Source organism: Acyrthosiphon pisum, chromosome A1 (assembly GCF_005508785.2).
Source record: "Acyrthosiphon pisum isolate AL4f chromosome A1, pea_aphid_22Mar2018_4r6ur, whole genome shotgun sequence".
In the NCBI taxonomy this organism is placed as follows: Eukaryota; Metazoa; Arthropoda; class Insecta; order Hemiptera; family Aphididae; genus Acyrthosiphon; species Acyrthosiphon pisum.
This window is the reverse complement of record NC_042494.1, coordinates 138,113,686-138,133,296: the sequence shown is the minus strand read 5'-3', so window position 1 is coordinate 138,133,296 and position 19,611 is coordinate 138,113,686. Positions and strand designations below refer to the sequence as shown.

Genomic DNA, 19,611 nt, shown 5'->3' with positions numbered 1-19,611 from the left:
GAAACGTATAGCTTCTTCTGTCACAGTTTTAATTATGACAGGTCATTATGTATAGTGTAATTCGAAACATAGGGTGGAGCATTAGTAATTTTACGGAGAGCAATATTTTGAAATTGTTGAATTTTGTTAGTATTGGACACTTTTGCTGTACCCCATAGTTGGAGACCATATGTCCATAGAGGTTTGAGTAATGTTTTATACATAAGAACTTTAATTTTTAAACTGGAGTGTTCGTTATTTGTGAGTAGCGTTCGTATAGTTTGCGAAAACGGGCGTTTAAGGCAAGTCTTTTTATACGGATATGGCTATTCCAAGTGAGGCGCTTATCCAAGTTAAGTCCAAGATATCTAACTGAGTCAGATGTGGGAATAGATATTTAAGAATTATAGTTTTATATATATAGGTAATAATACATGCATGAAATAATACCAATTTAATATTTAGACATGAATAAGTCGATCTTAACTATAACTATAAATGTTTGCTTAGTTTAATTATTACTTTAAAGGAAATAATATTGTACTGGTATATTTTATATATATATATAAATTATAACATGGTATATACCGGTCGGTATATTACCAGTTTAAATGTAATTCCAAAAAATAAATTTAAAAATGTCTAATAAAATAAATATCCAGTCAGTTAGTTTTGCATGAATCAAAGCCCGATATTTTCAAAGTTATAATTATAGAATCTAAAATATGCATTTGAATAATGTACAATATTTGTTATTTTCAAAAGTATTTTTTTAGCACTATTTAAAGGAAAATGAAAATTCGGACTCTGATCTGATCGGACAAAAGTTCCCATATTTCAATTAAAAACAATTATCAGAATTCGAAAAATCAATGAGGCGTGAGTGTTTTTCCTTTGAAGTAATTTTCATTGATATAATACACTGTTTTTTTCTGGATACCTTCTAGTATTGACATACAACCAAATAGGATCAACTGGCCTTCAACACACAATAAACCTTGAGTTTCCTGTCAGATTATTTGTTATAACTTATATATATAGACGTATTGTTACAATTTTACGTATTTTTTAGATTATAATATTATATAGTGAATTTGGAAATTGAAGATGATTTTTGAATGTTTTTTTTATTATTTATATTCAAACAGGTAAAAAATTTCGTGATATGCAGTGGAAATCGGAATAATGTAATAAGTGATCTTTGTTATATAATATTTTTTAATTTTTTAAAAAAATTACATAATTTGCCAAATCTTAAACTGTCACAAATATTAAAATATATACGTAGGTATATAATAATTAATAATACATTTTAAATCTGTAATTATATTAATTAAACCCATTAAATTTAAATTAAACAAAATATAATTTTTTTAACTTAACGTTGCAGTCCTTTATAAATCATATTATATTTCTTTTAAGTATTTTTAATCAAAGTTTCTATTTAAAAAAAAAAATAATTGAACATTAAACGGCACAAGTACGAAGGTAGATGATAAAAACAGTATAATCAATTCATTCAAATTGGCTGGATTTGACCTTTGTATCCGGTATATCACCTATGCAATGACTAAAAAAAAAAAATTATCAAAGAATAATTAAATTTGAAATGTTAAACATTATATACGTATATTTTTTTATTGATCTAATACAACTTCGGCTGATATTATACTCATCAGTAAGGTTTATGTTAAAAAATTGTATAGTTATGCATATTATGTTAATAGATTTTAGAAAAACAAATTTATTTTAAAATAGGTACATAAAAAGCTATAAATTTAAGTCCTTACATTTTAATAATCGGTTTCTAAATTATAATAAGTATGTTATAGTATAAGTATTAATTACATTGACTTATATCCTTTATAATATAATACTATTTTACTAATAGCAATATAGTATAATTGAATATAGTTCTAGTACAATACGATTCACAACCTAGAGAATCGTTACCACTCAAGAGGCTGTCAAATAATTATTTAGAGTCGATAACTTGGTATGGTATATCCTATGTGCATATTATGAACATAGTAGGTATTTGCGAAAAATATAATAATTTAACGTCAAAAATTAACTACCTAGATAACACAAATATAACTAATTTTAAAACACAGTCACACTTTAAAATAATAATAATTAAGGTTCATAATATTTTTTAGAGATTGTATTATACCTATTTAGAATAATATTCGTAAATAATTAATTTCATATATAATTTACAAGTCATATAATCACGATAATACCATTATGATTTAACGACTTTTACATATTTAAAAAACTGAATAAGTCGAGGAATAGGTTAATGTTGTTCACCCTGTATATAAGATTTAGCAACGAATAACTAGTTTCGTTAAAGAGGTCACTGTCCTTTATAATAAAGCTTATATCGGCTGCGTTCGCAATTCGTAGAGCCTCAGGAATCTGCAGAGCAAGTTACATTTACTTAAAACTGTTTATCAGTAACCGTCATTATTTTTAATCATCTACGCCCATTATATAAGAATAAGATAATATTATATACAGTTTTACTAGAAAACATAAGTGAAAAAAAAACTAACAGGTTTCGTTAGTCTTGAAATGAAGTAATATTATAATATGACAATACTAGAATTTTTTCTAACATCTACTTATGAACGAATTAAACGAAGAAGTGTGTGAGTATCAAGTATATAGATAAATATAAATCCATTAAGCCATTAAGCCAATTAAATTAAAACCCCAGTAAATCGTTTCTCAAATGTATTTCTTTGATTAAAGGAATATTTGATTGCTTGAACTTTGTAATATTATCATAGTTAATATAGTATAATAAATGTAAAATTAAAATCACATAATAAATCGTATATCAAATGTATAGGTATTTTCTTTAAATAGGATTTTTATGGTTGAACATTGTAATATCAATATATCATCAGACATCAATTTATAATATAATATCAAAAATATAAAATATTAATTTACGTGGACTACATTATTATTATTCGGTAGGTATATAATCAATATATTTGAAAATAATGTATACCTATATATAATTATTTATAGCCTAAAAATAACAAGTATAATAGATTAAAAACAGATAGATTACATTTTTGAATTATCATTATTATTTTTGTTTCAAGACATACGGACTTTATCTTTGTTATTTGTAAAAGTGAAAGAACTACGCAATTTGTACTAGTAAATTATTAATGTTTAATTTATAACGTAGGTACCTATAAGATATTATATCTTTAATTTGATTGTTCAAGAGGACCACAAGTGTTGTCTTCGTCTTACAAGAGAACAACATAGCAGATTTGCGTTCAACAGAACAAACTTCCTGTTGTTAGTTTTTCATTAGATTGAATTGACGCATTATAAGATCAATCTGTGTTTATAATTCGGGTTTTTACGACATTTAGCAAATTACAATATTGTACATATACACACTCATATAAGTCGTAACCTGCCATGAAAATTGAAACATCGTAAAAAGCTGACGTACAAACATAGTTTTAACCTTTAAGTTCAACAATAGGTCAATTAACTCTGATATAAAAGGCACCAAACAACACGAAATCGGTTCTATCAAATGCAAATTTGCATTTTCTAAGACGTTTTATTACTTACCGTGTTATAGTTTATACATGTATAAATACGTTGTTTTTCGACTTAACCGTTTATAGAAGATTTATGGTGTATAAAGTCGCAGTACCTATAAACCTTGTAGATATTTTCAAATTTAAGTGTCCAAAAAATCATCGTCAACAGAAAAAAAATTATTGTAAATTGTCCAACATACGGAATCAACTGTAAAAAATATCGATTTTTCGAATGGTATTGTTTACTAATGCTTTTAAATATACAATAAATAATACGACAATACACTGTTATCTTGCGGTGCTGAGGTGAGTTAAAGAAGATAGTGACCAAAAACACGTCCACCATATTAAATAATAATTAATTCATTAAATAAAAACCTATTCTCAAATGTCGTCGTAGGTATAGGTCACCAACAATAATTTATTATTGTGAATTTACGATATCGTTTCATGGACAATATTAATATTTATCTGACAGGTATAGGACGTACCTATAAATTAAATTAAATTTGTAACTATTCTTTGAAATAACAATAAACTACTAATACTATTATACGTACCTAATCAATAATCGCGCGTATATTTAAATTATTATTATTAATGATCTACGCCGTCTAAACATTTATTATTTGTGTAGGTTATATATTTTTATCGAAATAGTAATAATATAATAATTAACGTTTATTAATCGTTAAATTACATTTCCTTAAATTTACTGATACCTACAAGGACTGCTGTGCAAACAAAAGAATGACAACAATTTAGTGTCAATTTAAAATATTTTTATCATCATGTATTATATAGGCACATACAATATACATACATACAATATTTTGTGCATACAAAGTTATATGTTTAATGTTTGATTAATTATCTCACTGTATAATCGTCTCAAGTAAGTATTTTAATATATTGTTATGCAACAAACACAATACTATTGATAAGGTCATAATTTTGAAAAAAAAAATAATTACCGTAAAAAGGTCAATAATTTGTATATTTTTTTAATTTCTCACCATTTCGTCCTTGTGGTACGCTGTAAGTCAAGTCTGAAAATTCGATATCTACAGGTGGTCTTTTAAGCAGGTGATGATGGGGTTCACAATTTTCAACATCGTCCAATGGATCCATTTTTAAAAATAAATCTGAAAATAGAATTGCGTTATTGTAGTTTAAAATAATATAATATAATCATGAAATAAGTACCTATAAAAATATTATTATTTTTACGCGTTGGGCATAACATATTTATATTTTATTACATATTTCTTATTAAATAGGTACTATTAATTATTTTAATTGTATGTCATTGTTTTGAATACAATTTCTGGGTAGTTCGATTTAAATAAATAATTAAAATAAAAGACAATAGAATTTCAAAATTTCAAAATTATTCATTTTAATAAGCATTCGAAATTCGGATATTAGGTATACCGCCTATATCAATTTAGTTTTTCATCAATATCGACCAAATTTTTTAAAACGCAATTTAAAAAAAAATACTTATATTTTTGAGTACCAACCATAAATAATATATTATAATATGTATATATTATCACGATGACTCTATAGAATGTTATTATGGTAATATTATTAATGATAATTGAAAATGATGTCCTTGTCATAACAAAAAAAAAAAATTTGGATTCGTTGTACATTTATTTATTTACTGTATAATATACTTATAGTTGTATATTAACATCCCAAAATATAAGCACTAGCGATGACAAATAATTGCTTAAAAATAATTGTAGTTATTGTATAGAAGATAATGCAATTAATAGAAAAATACACAACTAATGAATAACAATGTTTAAGAACATTTTGTTTTCAATATAAGCCAAGAAATTATTTTTAATTGTAGGTTACCTATAGGCAGTTACTGTTTTAATTTCTCAGGTTAAATTAGTAAAATCGAACTATTAATAGTTTATGGATAATTTTAATCTATCCCCTCTGTTTGAAATTTAAATAGATATGCATATATGCGTATTGATTTTAATTACCTAATATTAATAGTTCCGTTTACACATTTAACGTTGATTGTAATCAATATTGGTGACTGTAAATAGTTTTATTTTTACTATTTTTTAGTTCTCATCATTATTATATATTTAAAACTACACTCAACAGAAAAAGTAAGTACTTATAAGTTATAACTAATCTGTTTGATGTGTCTATAGTCTATATTCTCGAAAAATTTGTATTAATTTTACATTTAATGTAAATAAAATTGCTTTCAAATTTATAATCTTTGCTGCTATTATTCTTTTCTTTTTCTTTTCGATATTGGTGAAATTAAAACTTTGCCTTCATATACCTATTAATTTATATTTTTTTTCGTAAATGTATTAGTTATTATATTAAAAACTTTAAAAAAGTAAAAAAAAAATTACAAAAAAACAGGAAATGTATACCTATTTAATATATTATACGTAACAACAGTTTTTGTCAAAATGGATTTTTTTGTCGGATTCAAATATATGAATAGATAAATGAAAATATATGAATAAATGATTAGATAGCCGTAGATACTTATGTTCACCATATAACCATATTATTAGAATTTTCTATAGACATTATATAATTTTTTAAATATTTTGGCTCTTTTAGAGATATTTATAGACGTAAAAAACGTTAGACTTTTTCGAAATTTTTTCAATCCATGTCAATAAAATGTATGTTACTAAATCAAAAAGTTTTAAAAGTTATACAAGGTTCATCGTAAGTTGTTTTTGCATAATTTAAAAGATGTCGAAATTACATAGTTACACTTCTTTTTATAAGTATTTGAAGTTCACATTTTAACAAAATATCTAACATTTTATTTTAATGCTTAAAAATTTAAAAAAAGATTCCTTATAAGTTGTTTTATTGGAATTAAAAAAAAGGTTAACGTAAATCCACTTAATTCAATTTTTTTGGGCGTTTTAAACAATGTTGTCGAAATTAGATTTTCTAACATAAAATAACGATTTTTCCCTCGAGTGATTTTTGTATTCTGTTGAAATTCAAAATATATTAAACGTAAGAATACTTGGTACCTACTATTCACCATTACGTAGGTATGTATTATTATTTTACAGAATTAAATTTTTGAAATATTTTAACGTATCCAGATCTAGGTAGGTACCTGTTTATAATCTTTTACACACTGTTCTGTGGTATTGAATTATGGGTAAATAATATGAAATAAATATATCAGGTATATAATAATAATTTTACAAAATATATGCCATGATTTTGGCAAAAATTAGTTTAGCCTACCGTATTACTTTATTTACTAATAACAAAATACACAAATAATATAAACAATTTATTAAAATATCCTAAAAAAAAAGTGGCTGGCACACCATCCCTGTCGTTTTTTATTCTTAAATTATATTATTCATTTTTGGTAATTGTCTTCATTTTGTCCGAGCGCAGTATCTAAAGAGTTGGGTATCTTATATTATGTTGAGGTCATTTTTAAATTGTTGGAAATCTGTCTCAACCTAGTACCTACACGGCTACATATCATATGTTTAACCATTAATCTAAAGGTTTCATATATTGGTGGATCTTCTTTAGCTATTATAAATAACCGTGTCAGAGTATCATCCTAGTGTGTTTGGTTCTTAGTATATTTATTATATTTTAATACACTGTACACGTGATTTTGGTCACCCTCAGCTTGGATTTATTTTTTAGATTCTGAGTGGAACGATGAATGTATTGATTTTACAATGATGTGTGTTTTTTTTTTTATTTTTTTTTTATTTTTAATTTTTTTTTGTTTTTTAATTTGGTTTTTGGTGTAACTTAAATGACCGTAGATACATGAAAATTTTACTGAATGTTTATATTAGCATTTCCTATATACCATACAATTTTGAAAATATTTTGACTCTTTTTGAGCTGTTTACGGACATTTTTAGTTTTTATTGTTTTTAATTTTTTTAGTTTTTTTTTTTCTATAAATATCAATTAAGTTTTATCTGTTGGGCCAAAAAGTGTAAAAATTTAATACAAAGCTCCTGATATATTGTTACAATATCAGTTGAAAAATATTAAAAATACATATGCACAATTTTTTTTTATAAGCATTTTTTTGACAAAATTTATCAAATTTTAATTTTGTAGTTAAAAATTTATAAAATGTTCAACTTTTGTATCTAAGAATTGAAAATTTAAAACAAGATTCCACGTAAGTAATTAATTCTGTTACCAAAAAATCTAAAAAATACATTACACAGTTTATTTTTATAGTCATTTTAAGTACGAATTTGGACGAAATTACATATTAAAAACCTAGAATAACTATTTTAGTTATTTTGTCGTGATTGTATAATATTATTCTTGGGTATACTTGAAACTTCTAAAGAATACTTTTATATATCTATGATAGTATAACGGTTTGTTGTTGAGTGTTATAAGTATCTAATAGATATTATGATATGATTAATTTGGAATTTATTATAGGTACCTATTATAATAAGTCAATTTTTTTAAATACTATAGACTATAATATAATATTATGTCTTATACCTAGACTGACATACCGTCTCCGCTCAGAATCGTTTTTCTTATACAATGATATTATATCATTGAATTCAAATTTAATACCATACATTATACAGTGACCCACTGCTTGTAACCTACTGTACAGCAGAGCGAAATCCACTTACCCACCTTTTTTACCAATGTGTCTTAATTGGTCTTGAATTTGATTTTTATACGTCTGCAACATAAGATCACAGACTTAAGTACTTAACCATGTTATATGTTATTTTATTTTGAATAACATTTCTAAAATTATATAATTTAACCCAATATAGGTATGATATACCTATTAGTAGCATAACATGACATGTACACATACTACATATTATTATTATTATAATATAACTAATAATTATACATGTAATACATAATTTTTATAATTTAAGACAATATATTTTTTTTAATTTTCCTCTCTTGTTTTTACTACCCGTACTGCTTCTCATATTTCTAGTTCAAATTAAAATTGAAGGTAAACAAGAGGCGTGTAACAATAAGGTTAAGAAATAAAATATAATAATATACTCTGTACGACTGTACGTCTTACTTTCAGATTCAGGAAACATAAAAAATCTAAATCAAGACCTTGTATACACTTATTCAGTGATGCCAAATAAATCGATATCAATTCTTGTTATAACTACTGCAAATTACATAATATTATTAAATAAACAAGTATCTTGAAAATGCTAGGTTGGTGGGATATTGTTTTTAACGACGAAAATAATGAACAAATGTTATTGAAAATAAATTAAATAATAACCATTCAAAAATTTCAATTTTATTTTGTGTATCTAACATTTTTGAAATAGTCTGTTGATCTTACTAATATTACAATAACTCAGTAAAGTTATATATACCCATCCAATTATAAAAAAATCAAATAAGATTTTTTAATTCACTGAGAATAAAATGTTGATGTTATTCTCATAAGTCATAAATATAATAAACAGATATATTATATATATGCATATAGTAGGTAAATATAGACGCATATAGTAATTTAAAATACAATTCAAAAAACCGCAAATTCTGTTAAAATAAATTGAAAAATATGTTTCTCAGTGGACCCAGAATTGTAATTAGATATTATATAGATACCATATCGAGAATTGGTTGTCAATTCGCATGATAATATTATATGAAAAATAATTGTAGTTTTCAAAAATTGTGACAAAGTATAATAATATGAAAACAAAGACGTACAATTTGTCGATAATTTTACCAACTTTTAATTTCTGTAGATTCATAGAACTTTGTTTACTATTTTACTGGTATACACACTATACTTAATGGGGGCTTAGTATTTATTTATTTCACTTTGGTGCCTAATAATACATTTCACTACATAAGAGTTTTTCTTTCACGCTCTAATATGCTACAGATAAAAGTTTTAGTTACGAGGAAAACATCGACACATCGTAGATTTTCAATAAAAAATCAATAACAATCAATATCCCGGCCCCAGTCATAACTTTTTGAGTATCTTAGACATATTTTATTAACAATCAATACTACAATGGGTACTTTTAAATATTCCAAATAGTGTAAACAATTACATTTTACACATTCGTTACTTTCTTTGATACCTATGTTATTTAAAATGTCCTAACTAACAGGTTTTTATCTTATGCTAAATACCCGTACCTATCTGCCCAAAGATAGATTTTCTATTGCTATGGTATAGGTAAATCGTAAAACCCGTTTTGGATAAAAAAAAAAATAAATAAAAATAAGAACTGGTATATCATCATATATTTTTAGTTTTTATTTATGTCTGAAGCTCCTAATTTAAGTGTTTACACTGTTCACAAAGCGTATATGACGAGAACTCCGCAGACATGGTATTTTTTTAAATGCATAGTTTTTAATTTAAAAATGAACTGTCAACTTTTTCAATATAACATTATGTATTTAAAATTAAAATATTCTAAAAATAACATATTCGACAAAAAATATTAAAATTATACGAAATTGTTGCGTCGTACATGAAATTATATTTTACATTATAATAATTACGCTTGTTTTCATAATTTTCTGTAGGTAATAATGTATACCTATTAATTATTTCTAAATACTAAAAAATGTTTTAAAACACAATAACCAACCATCGTAGGTTTTTCAATAATTATAATACTAGTAGGTATATATTTATTTATTTGATTAGGTCTCTATATGCGATGTTCATTAGCATACCGGGTATGTATAAATTTATCGTATTATATTTTTGAAATTTTTACCAGGTACAGCTTGAAAAATAATATTTGTGCCTACGAGATGGACGTCGGACGACGGTATGATACAGTGAATCTTCCACAACGTAAACGAACTCGCTATATAACTAAATTTTCCGTTTAACGATATATTTTTGAGAATCAAATTTATTCAATTCTATTTAACGAAATTCTCTATCATACGAGTTTTTTGTATGCCCCATGAGACATCATAATATGGATATTCACTGCGTATGACTTAAGCAAGGTTCACCCTACATCGTGTCGTGTCATGATCGTGTGCCTTTGTGTCATGCAGTTTGTCAGGTTTATACCACCGTAGATTATAATCTACCTTGGTTTATATCAAAATGCAATATCAATGATATGAATATTATACCGGATGATAACATTTTATAATTTTTTTTTTATTTATCACATTTCTGCACATAAATTTAACTACTCGGATATAATATATTTAACTATGCGGTATTGTTTGGTTACTATAGTTAAACACAGTTGTGGTATCGTGTGATAAAATAACGATATGCCATAATATAGTGGCATACTTTAATGGTACCACCTGGTTCAGCCAATCGGAGAAAATTATTCTAAACGACGCGACACGATGTAATCTGAACCCGGCTTTATGGTAGATGCGTTTTTTTTATGTATTCAGACGAGAGCCAAATAAATGGTCAGCGATATTATGATTATATTATAACAGCGAAACCTACAGAAACACGTGAGTAGCGTTTCGATTTTAATACACTGTGGCGGAGAATCTCGTCAATGCACATTGCCTAAGGTACATAAAGGTTTATTATATTATGGTCTTAACTAACTCACGGGTTGAAGTGTTGAACGTGTGACCACTGCCGAAGTGGTATAGTTTTGGCGAATATCATAAATCATAATATGGAGATGGAACTTTTCGACTTTCGACATATCGGAAGAAATCGGGTACGATTGTTTATGGGGTACAAATTAGCGAATTTTTTTTTTGGGGGGGGCTGGGAGGAGAGGGGTACATGTTACTTTGTGGGAGGCTGAGATAAAATAGGCACGAACCTACGGAAGAAAAGGAAAAAACATTCTCGCTTCTCTCAGCACGTCCCCGTCGTATCGCGGCGACCAACGGTGGTTTTTATTTTTATCAGATTTTATAATACTATATAATCTAATTCCCCTCCTCTAAACCTTCCGATTTTTCGACCAATGATGATATATTATTATATAGAAGCTTGCGCGGTTTAAAAAATAATAAGACGCGTATAATTTATTATAGGCATAATAGGTACCTACATAATATTAATATTATCATTGGGTATATTATGCCTATGGTAGAAAAAAAAAATAAAACGTAATAATAATATATATATTACTATTATTATTATTATGATCGTTGGAGGAGATGCCACTACTGCATCGCGTACCTATTATGTATTATACGATCACATGGCGGTCGCCGGCACTTTCACTATCACTTGGCCGCATTTATTCCGCGCTACGACCGCGTGTAATATCGTCCGCGTTGCCCAACACCCGATGGCGTTTAGGTACGTTTTTCTAGCATAATATAATGTTTATATATATATATATATATACTGCCTATACTCTCTTCCCGATTTGTGTGTGTGTGTGTGTGTGTGTGTGTGTGCGTGCGTAAACAGATGTACAGAATATTATGTCATTCTTGTTATCTATATAATACACGCGCTGTAGCAGTATTATATAGGTACGAGTGAAATATAAAGAAACATGTAATAAAAAATCTTTTTTTTTTTCACCGACGCATAACAACTTGGTTCACTAGTCTGACCGGCTGCAGCAGAAATATTATACAAAACATTTTATTATTATTAATTATTGTTATTATTATATAGGGTACGCGCGATATACAGTCGTATGCTCGTATTTTATATATATACAATACAAATAACCTATATAGATATATTATTGTATGTATACTTATAGAGAGTTATCCATATCTACAACACGGCTATACGCTAAAATTGTCCTCGCAATTTTAGCGTTTTGAAAATAACGGTATTTTGTAGAAATTGTTTGAAATATTTAACATTTTTACACAACAATTTATTATTACTTATTATTTATAATTACTTTTTAGATTTTCAAACTATGGTTTTGATACAACTTATATACCTATAACGTATAATAGTATTATGTATATAAGTATATTAATAATTTCATCATTAAAAGCAGAATACTTTTCTAAAACTTTGATGTAGGTACCAACTTGTAAAATACCTATCGAATATTGATCAAGATAAATTTTGTTCAAAACACTAAAATTGACTAGGAAAATGAACTGGTTAGTTAAATGGATCACTCCGTATAATATACATCTTTACACACTTGCATAGCTTGCTCAGTAATTGTTAGACGTTGTGTATTTTTTACGAGTGTGTTACATCAATTGCGCGAACGACGAGTGGCGGCAACGTACAATGTAAATCGACTGCGGCTGAGATCTGTTCATATCAGGAATTGTCCGGTCGGATTATGTGGGTCATGTGAATATCAAACGGTTAGGTGAACGTGCAACGATAATAATAATATCAACAGTATAATATGTAAAAGCGCAAAAATAGGCGTAGATACCGGCTGTTGCTGCAGTTTAAATCACATTTTGTCTTACATATTATTATTTATATCGATGTGATAACGCTATCTCACACGCGTGTACCTACATAATTGTGACCTATTGCGAATCGAACACAATATACGAAAATCCTACGAAAACCATAGGTAGGTTACTACTATATATATATATATGTATATGTGAGTGCGTATATCGTAGTATATCTACGCTTAACAAAACAACAAATAAATAGTAATAACAATAATAATATTAAACAATATAATATTATAGGTCATTGACTACGTGCTGCGTGATATTGGTCATTAATCATATAATTACGTTTTATAACGCTGTGCCATCGACTGGCATATTATGTGTGTTAGGTGAGTGGCAGTGTCGTTCCGACGGTGTGCCTATATTAAGTCCCTATATTTTATACTATATACGTACCCACAGGAATAAAATATAATATTTCCAAACCCCACGGTGACGGTGCTGTACCTACGGATGAATATAGTCTTCCGACACTGCGATGATGTGTTTGACGTTTGTCCTGGTGCAATGCATGGTGAATGAACCTATACACACGGCACACGCGTAATACGCAATACCTGCGCAGCGCACTGCTCTTAATAGACACACACACACACAGACTATAGGTACTCGTTATAACCGTAAATCGTTAAGTACTGTAATTATTATTTGGAAGTTAGACATGTCTTGGGTGGTGCCGATGAGTGGATATACAACGCCATAATTATATAAATGAGGTTTAGACGCGAGGTTTGTGCGCGCTTACTAATTTTCACGTGTAACTTAGATATATTGAAAGCCACATGTACATTTTCTCAGGTGTCTATACGATGACGGTCGTTCCTATATACTAAAGGTGCTCATTATAGCAAACAAATTTCCGCGGATCACTCGAAATGACTCAGCTATGTAGTACATTAGTGCTAAATGTGTAAACACGCTCTGTTAGTCATAGGTAAGTATAGATTACTCTTGAAAATTCGCGTTAAAAATAAATACTTTATACTTGGGTTAAATTATTTGAGTGTTACCGTGTATTATGGTAGCAAGGTGGATATTTAGACAGTATGGTATATCTACATCAGTGTATATTTCATCGAATAGTATGTGTGGGGGAGGGGAGATTGACAATTTTACCTAGGTATTATAAAAGTTAAGCAGATTTCAACCTTGAACTTACTACTTACGTTTTGCCTCCAGACATATTATGCAGCTATAAGTATATAAATAAATAACGAGTGATGCTTAAAATATTATGTTTATTTTAATGTTATAAACCTACTAATTTTACAAGTGTACAGATGGACTAAATCTTCTGGGGAAATATCCTGAGGGAACTTAAAATTCTCAAAGTCATCGTAATATCAACCTATGAAACATATCATTCCGTATTGAGTATTGACTTCCAAAGCTTACACGATTTTGAATTTTTGCATTAACTGAACATATATCATTTTGTACTGAGAATTAATAATAAATTAACAATTCCATTAATATTATCCTTTTCAAAGTTATATAAATATAATATGATTTATCAGTAAAATAATCATATCAAATAATGGGTTCAGATTACAGCAATGCAGACTACAGATGTACACAATTACGTTTATTGACCTACTTATTATGTTTTTAAATGTTAAAATTCTTTAATTGTGAAATGTAGGCACTGTGATAAATAGTATACATTCATCGGATAACCTTTAAATGTTTTTAAAATTAATTTTATGAAAAATTCCCATCTATTAAAATTATTTAGATTAAAAAGAGTGTTCGTAAATTACATATTAGCAACACATTATTTGCAGGATTGTTTTGTATATTAGGTATATACATTAATAGAGCACACTTTTTGGCGAGACAAAAATAAATTAAAGCTATTCAACTTATAAGTCGACTTTAATTTTCTGATATACTTAAAAATAATAATACACCTGTACGTTAATTTTTATAAAAAAATATATTATATAAGTATACTTTTGTAGACGCGTATTTAAGCGTCTGCTGTAATTTCTGATGATACGCAATTTTAAAATCAAAACTTTTAACGTGTATTAAGGGTAATATTAAGGGCCTTTTGCAGTAACAATTTAAAATAAATTTAATCTATCAACATATTAAGTTCAATGATAACACAAATGAGTAATTTTAAATTAAATATTAATACAATGAAATTTCAAATAATATAAAAGAGCGGATGATGGTATACCACATGGTAATTAAAATATGTACTGACCACTCTAACTCTAAACGTAAATTCTTATCGTATTATTTTTTTTTTCATATGGATACATTTTTGTTGAACAAACCACCCCTCAAAAAACTCACCAAAAGAGGAATCAAATTTTAAGTACACAGTACACTCTCTGTCACACACTGTCAGTTATATTATTGTAATTTATAACATATAATAAATGATGTTGTTTGAAGAGTTTGAACGTATAAAAAAACATCTTAAAATTATCAAAAAAACCTGTTTTTAATTAAAATGATTTTTTTAACTGACGGATTTTAAGAATTTAAAAATAAGTAAAATTTCAATTTTAGATTCTGAGTGAAACAATGAATGTATTGATTTACAATGTGTGTTTTTTTATATTTCTTGTGTCTGTCATCACCTTTTATGAAAGTAAAAATACTTAGATTTTCTTCAACAGTATATTTTCTGATGGGGAAGTTAACCTAGTTGGTACTTTGGAGTTAGGGGGATCAAAAGTAAACATTTTCCAGTAGTTATCAATAGCGCTATGAAAACAAAAAAAAAATTAATGAAAAACGGGAATTTGTACGCAAAATCGATGTTGGTTTTTGGTGTAACTCTATAGCAAATTAACGAGGATAAATTTCATTTTGACTGAATGTTTATATTAGCATTTTCTACACACCATAAAATTTTCAACACAGTTTGATTTGTTTTGAACTGTTATTACGGACATTTTCAGTTTTTTTTTTTTTCTATAAACGTCAATAAAATTTTATTTGTTGGGTAAATAAGCTTGAAAATGTAATACAAGGCTAGCCTAATATATTGTTACAATGGCGTTTGAAAAATATCAAAAATCATTAGTCACCATTTTGTTATAAGCATTTAAAGTCCAAATCTTGACAAAATACGGAAAAATCATGAAAATGTGCAAATTATGTTTTGAGCGGTTTACGGATATTTTTAGTTTATTTTTGCTAATAAATTTCATTTGCTGGGTCAAAAAGAGTGAACATTTAATACAAGGCTTTTGATAAATTGTTACAATAACAGTTTAAAAATATTAAAAATACATTGGCACACATTTTTTTTTATAAGCATTTAGAGTTTGAATTTTGACAAAATTTATCAAATATAAAATTAAAAAATAGTTTTGTAGTTAAAAATTATAAAATATTCAAATTTTATAGCTAAGGCTTATAACATTTAATACAAAGTTCCACGTAACTAGATTATTCTGTAACCAAAAACTCTAAAAAATATAAAACGTGGTTTTTTTTATAGTTGTTATTTTATATTCAAATAACACGAAATTACATATTCAGTAACCAATAATAACGATTTTAGTTATATTTTGTTGTAATTTAAAAATATTATTCGTGGTACTTGAAACTTATAAAGTATACTATTATATATCTATGATTTTACCACGGTTTTTTGTTGATGTATAACGCGTTATAAGTACCTAATAAATATTATGATATGATTAATTTGGAATTTATTATAGGTACCTAATATAATATTATGTCTTATACCTAGACTAACATACCGTCTCCACTCAGCTAGAATCGTTTTTCTTATACAATGATATTATATCATTGAATTCAAATTTAATACCATCCATTATACAGTGACCCACTTGTAACCTACTGTACAGCAGAGCGAAATCCACTTACCCACCTTTTTTAAATTGGGTTTGAAGAGATTTACCAATGCTAGAAAAATCACAAATATCAAATAATTATAATCATTAAATTATTTCATACAATTTAAATAGCTGTTATATCTACTAAACTAACTCAAGACAGTGCCGAAGCACCGTATAATGCCTTAAACAATATTATTGTTTAATAAATTAATGGTTTAAGGGTCAAGGTGCTAGTTTTTAAATTGTCCACAATTCTATAAAATTTGAAAATTACATTTTATATTTTAGTTTCCACCTCATTTATGAGAATTGTAGAATTATCGGATTTTTATGACTATTTTTTTAAAAAAATAACCTATATAGATATATTATTATAGGTATACAAATATTGAAATATTGAAATATTGAAATATGATAATATGCAAATAATATTAATTTAACTTACTAGCTACGTATTAATAATAACAATATAAAATATCCTATAGGCTGACAAACTGTCTTCGTTCAGAATTGTTTTTTGTATACAACGATATTATATCATTAAATTAAAATTTAACACCACCCATTACAGTGAACCATTTGTAACCTACTGTACAGCAGAGTAACACTCACTTTTTCTTTTACTATTTTATTTAAATACCTTGAAAAGATTTACATTATATTTATAATTATAGATTGCTAAATTTTTATTTTGAAAAAAAATGAAGGGTATAATTTCTAAATTATTTCATTATTTAAAATTAACTTTAATTATTGTTGTAGAAATACTAGTGGGTATTCATTGGGGAGGGTTAGGAAATCTCGAAAATTTGTCACCTACGCTCACCTTGGTGCAAGCTCCAGGGTGAAGAATCGATCCGAATACCTAATGGCTTCCATTGTATAAACAATTATTGAAATATATTAACAATAAAAATAGTAACAATGTAGGTACTAACATTGAGTTTTGCCTTTTTGTTCTGAATAACATTAATAAGAAACTTATTAGCACTTAAATACAATACTTAACGGGCTACAAAGTTTTCAATATTTATTTATAATCAGTGGAGTATAATCAATAATCAATAATTGAAATGTGATCATATCCATCCATCATCAATAATTATAATTTCTGTTTAAATATGCAAGAGCACGGATTCTCTTATGAAAATGCTCTTAAAAGCTGTATTAATAATTGCAAAAAAAAATCCTTAAAAATTATATACGTATAGGTACCTGGTACCTATAAATAATATTATTATATAATCCATATTTATTCATGTTAAAATATAATATTCTAAATTAATTAAATTACAATTTAATGGACATATTGTTTGCACCTATACATTTTTCAAAAGTTTCATAATGAGTGAAAATCTTAATTTTCAGATAGGTATTTATAAATAAAATGTAACTATTTTTTTTTAACGTTTTTGTACTTGGGGTAGGTTTTTTTAGTTTAGTATTTAAAGTGATCAAAAAATATATTACTAGAAATTAAAATTTCAAAAAAAAAAAATAATAATAATAATGGGTAGTTCTTTGATGTATTTGATAAATTACCTATCAAATTTCGTAGTAAAAAGTAACAGTTGGAGAAACAGTGTTCTGTATAGTAAGTATATAATTTATGTGAGTATGATTTTTTGAATTAAAATTCAGGTCCTATAGACTATAGAGTACTTAACCTATATATAGATGCACTATACGTTGTTATCAAGACCGTATACTGAGGGGGGTCCAGACCCTCTGGACCACCCCCCCCCCCAAATATCAAAACCTAAATTAAATTAAGTTACAATAGGTACCTATACATGTTTTGTCCCCTCCCCACCCCCCGAAAAAAAACTCTGGATATTGGTATTGTTTATTAAGTTCAACAATTGACTAGAACAGTGGTTTCAAATTCAAATTACCAATGAGCCATACTATATTTATACGTCAAACGCCTTTTTCGGGCAAAACACCTTTTTTTGTTTTGCCCATCATTGATACCTACTAAATCCAAAAGAAACAAAATAAATTCAGACAACATTTATTTATTTTATCGATCATAATTTGTTATTATAATATAAAGCTGTATTTAATATTAGGTATTACAAAAGATCTACGTATCATTTTTTTTTTTATTTTAAAAATGTTTGAAGCAATAAATGTTTCTTGCGGACAACACTGAAAAGGTTCGCGGGTTACACATTTTAGATTACTGGTCTAGACTCTATAATCATTAATCTATATATAGATACGGAATGCTGCAATTGGATACTGGCAATGTTATCATTATCACTTTTAAATAATAGTTTATCATATTCGTCTCCCCGTGGTCTCTTAAAATCCACAGGCGCTATAGAATACTGCAGTCTTATAAGTGATATATCGCTAGGCCTAACCTCTCCTAATTCATTAATTTCCTTATTTTTAATTAATTTTAAATCCCCCCCCCCTCGACCCCACCAATGAACATGCTATCAAGTATCAAACATCAATGTAGGTATATTGAAGTATTGTTTTATTATTATTTTAATTATGAATACAGCGATAAATCATTGAACTATGATTCTGTACAGACTGCAGAGCTTATAATACCTACACCATCATAATATCATTTATAGTAATGTTGACTTTTTTTTTTTAATGTTACGACCTCTTATAACAAATGATGAGTTAACATATTAATTTTTAATGTATTGTGTATAAAATGTATATAATACAAAGGTAATAACTAATAAGTAACCTTGTATCAAAATTCCAATTATTATTAATTTCCAAAACTACATATTGTATTGATAAAAATCAAGTATTACTATTATAGTAAAATCCCCAAAAAAATTATA

General features: G+C 26.8%; 1 protein-coding gene across 5 annotated transcripts in view; it reads right to left on the bottom strand.

Moving 5' to 3' along the window:
• LOC100166874 (ATP-binding cassette sub-family G member 4) overlaps positions 1–19,611 on the bottom strand; it is a 53,651-nt gene that overhangs the window by 9,519 nt on the left and 24,521 nt on the right. For 2 of the 5 annotated variants that reach the window (XM_008187597.3, XM_003246313.4), the window contains exon 2: positions 4,577–4,705. In XM_008187597.3, coding sequence (XP_008185819.1) covers positions 4,577–4,691 — 115 coding nt within the window. In that variant the 5' untranslated portion in view covers positions 4,692–4,705. Of the gene's footprint in view, positions 1–4,576; positions 4,706–8,227; positions 8,281–19,611 lie in introns of those variants that run through there. The other 3 variants (XM_029488426.1, XM_016806669.2, XM_029488427.1) reach the window with 3 other exon arrangements.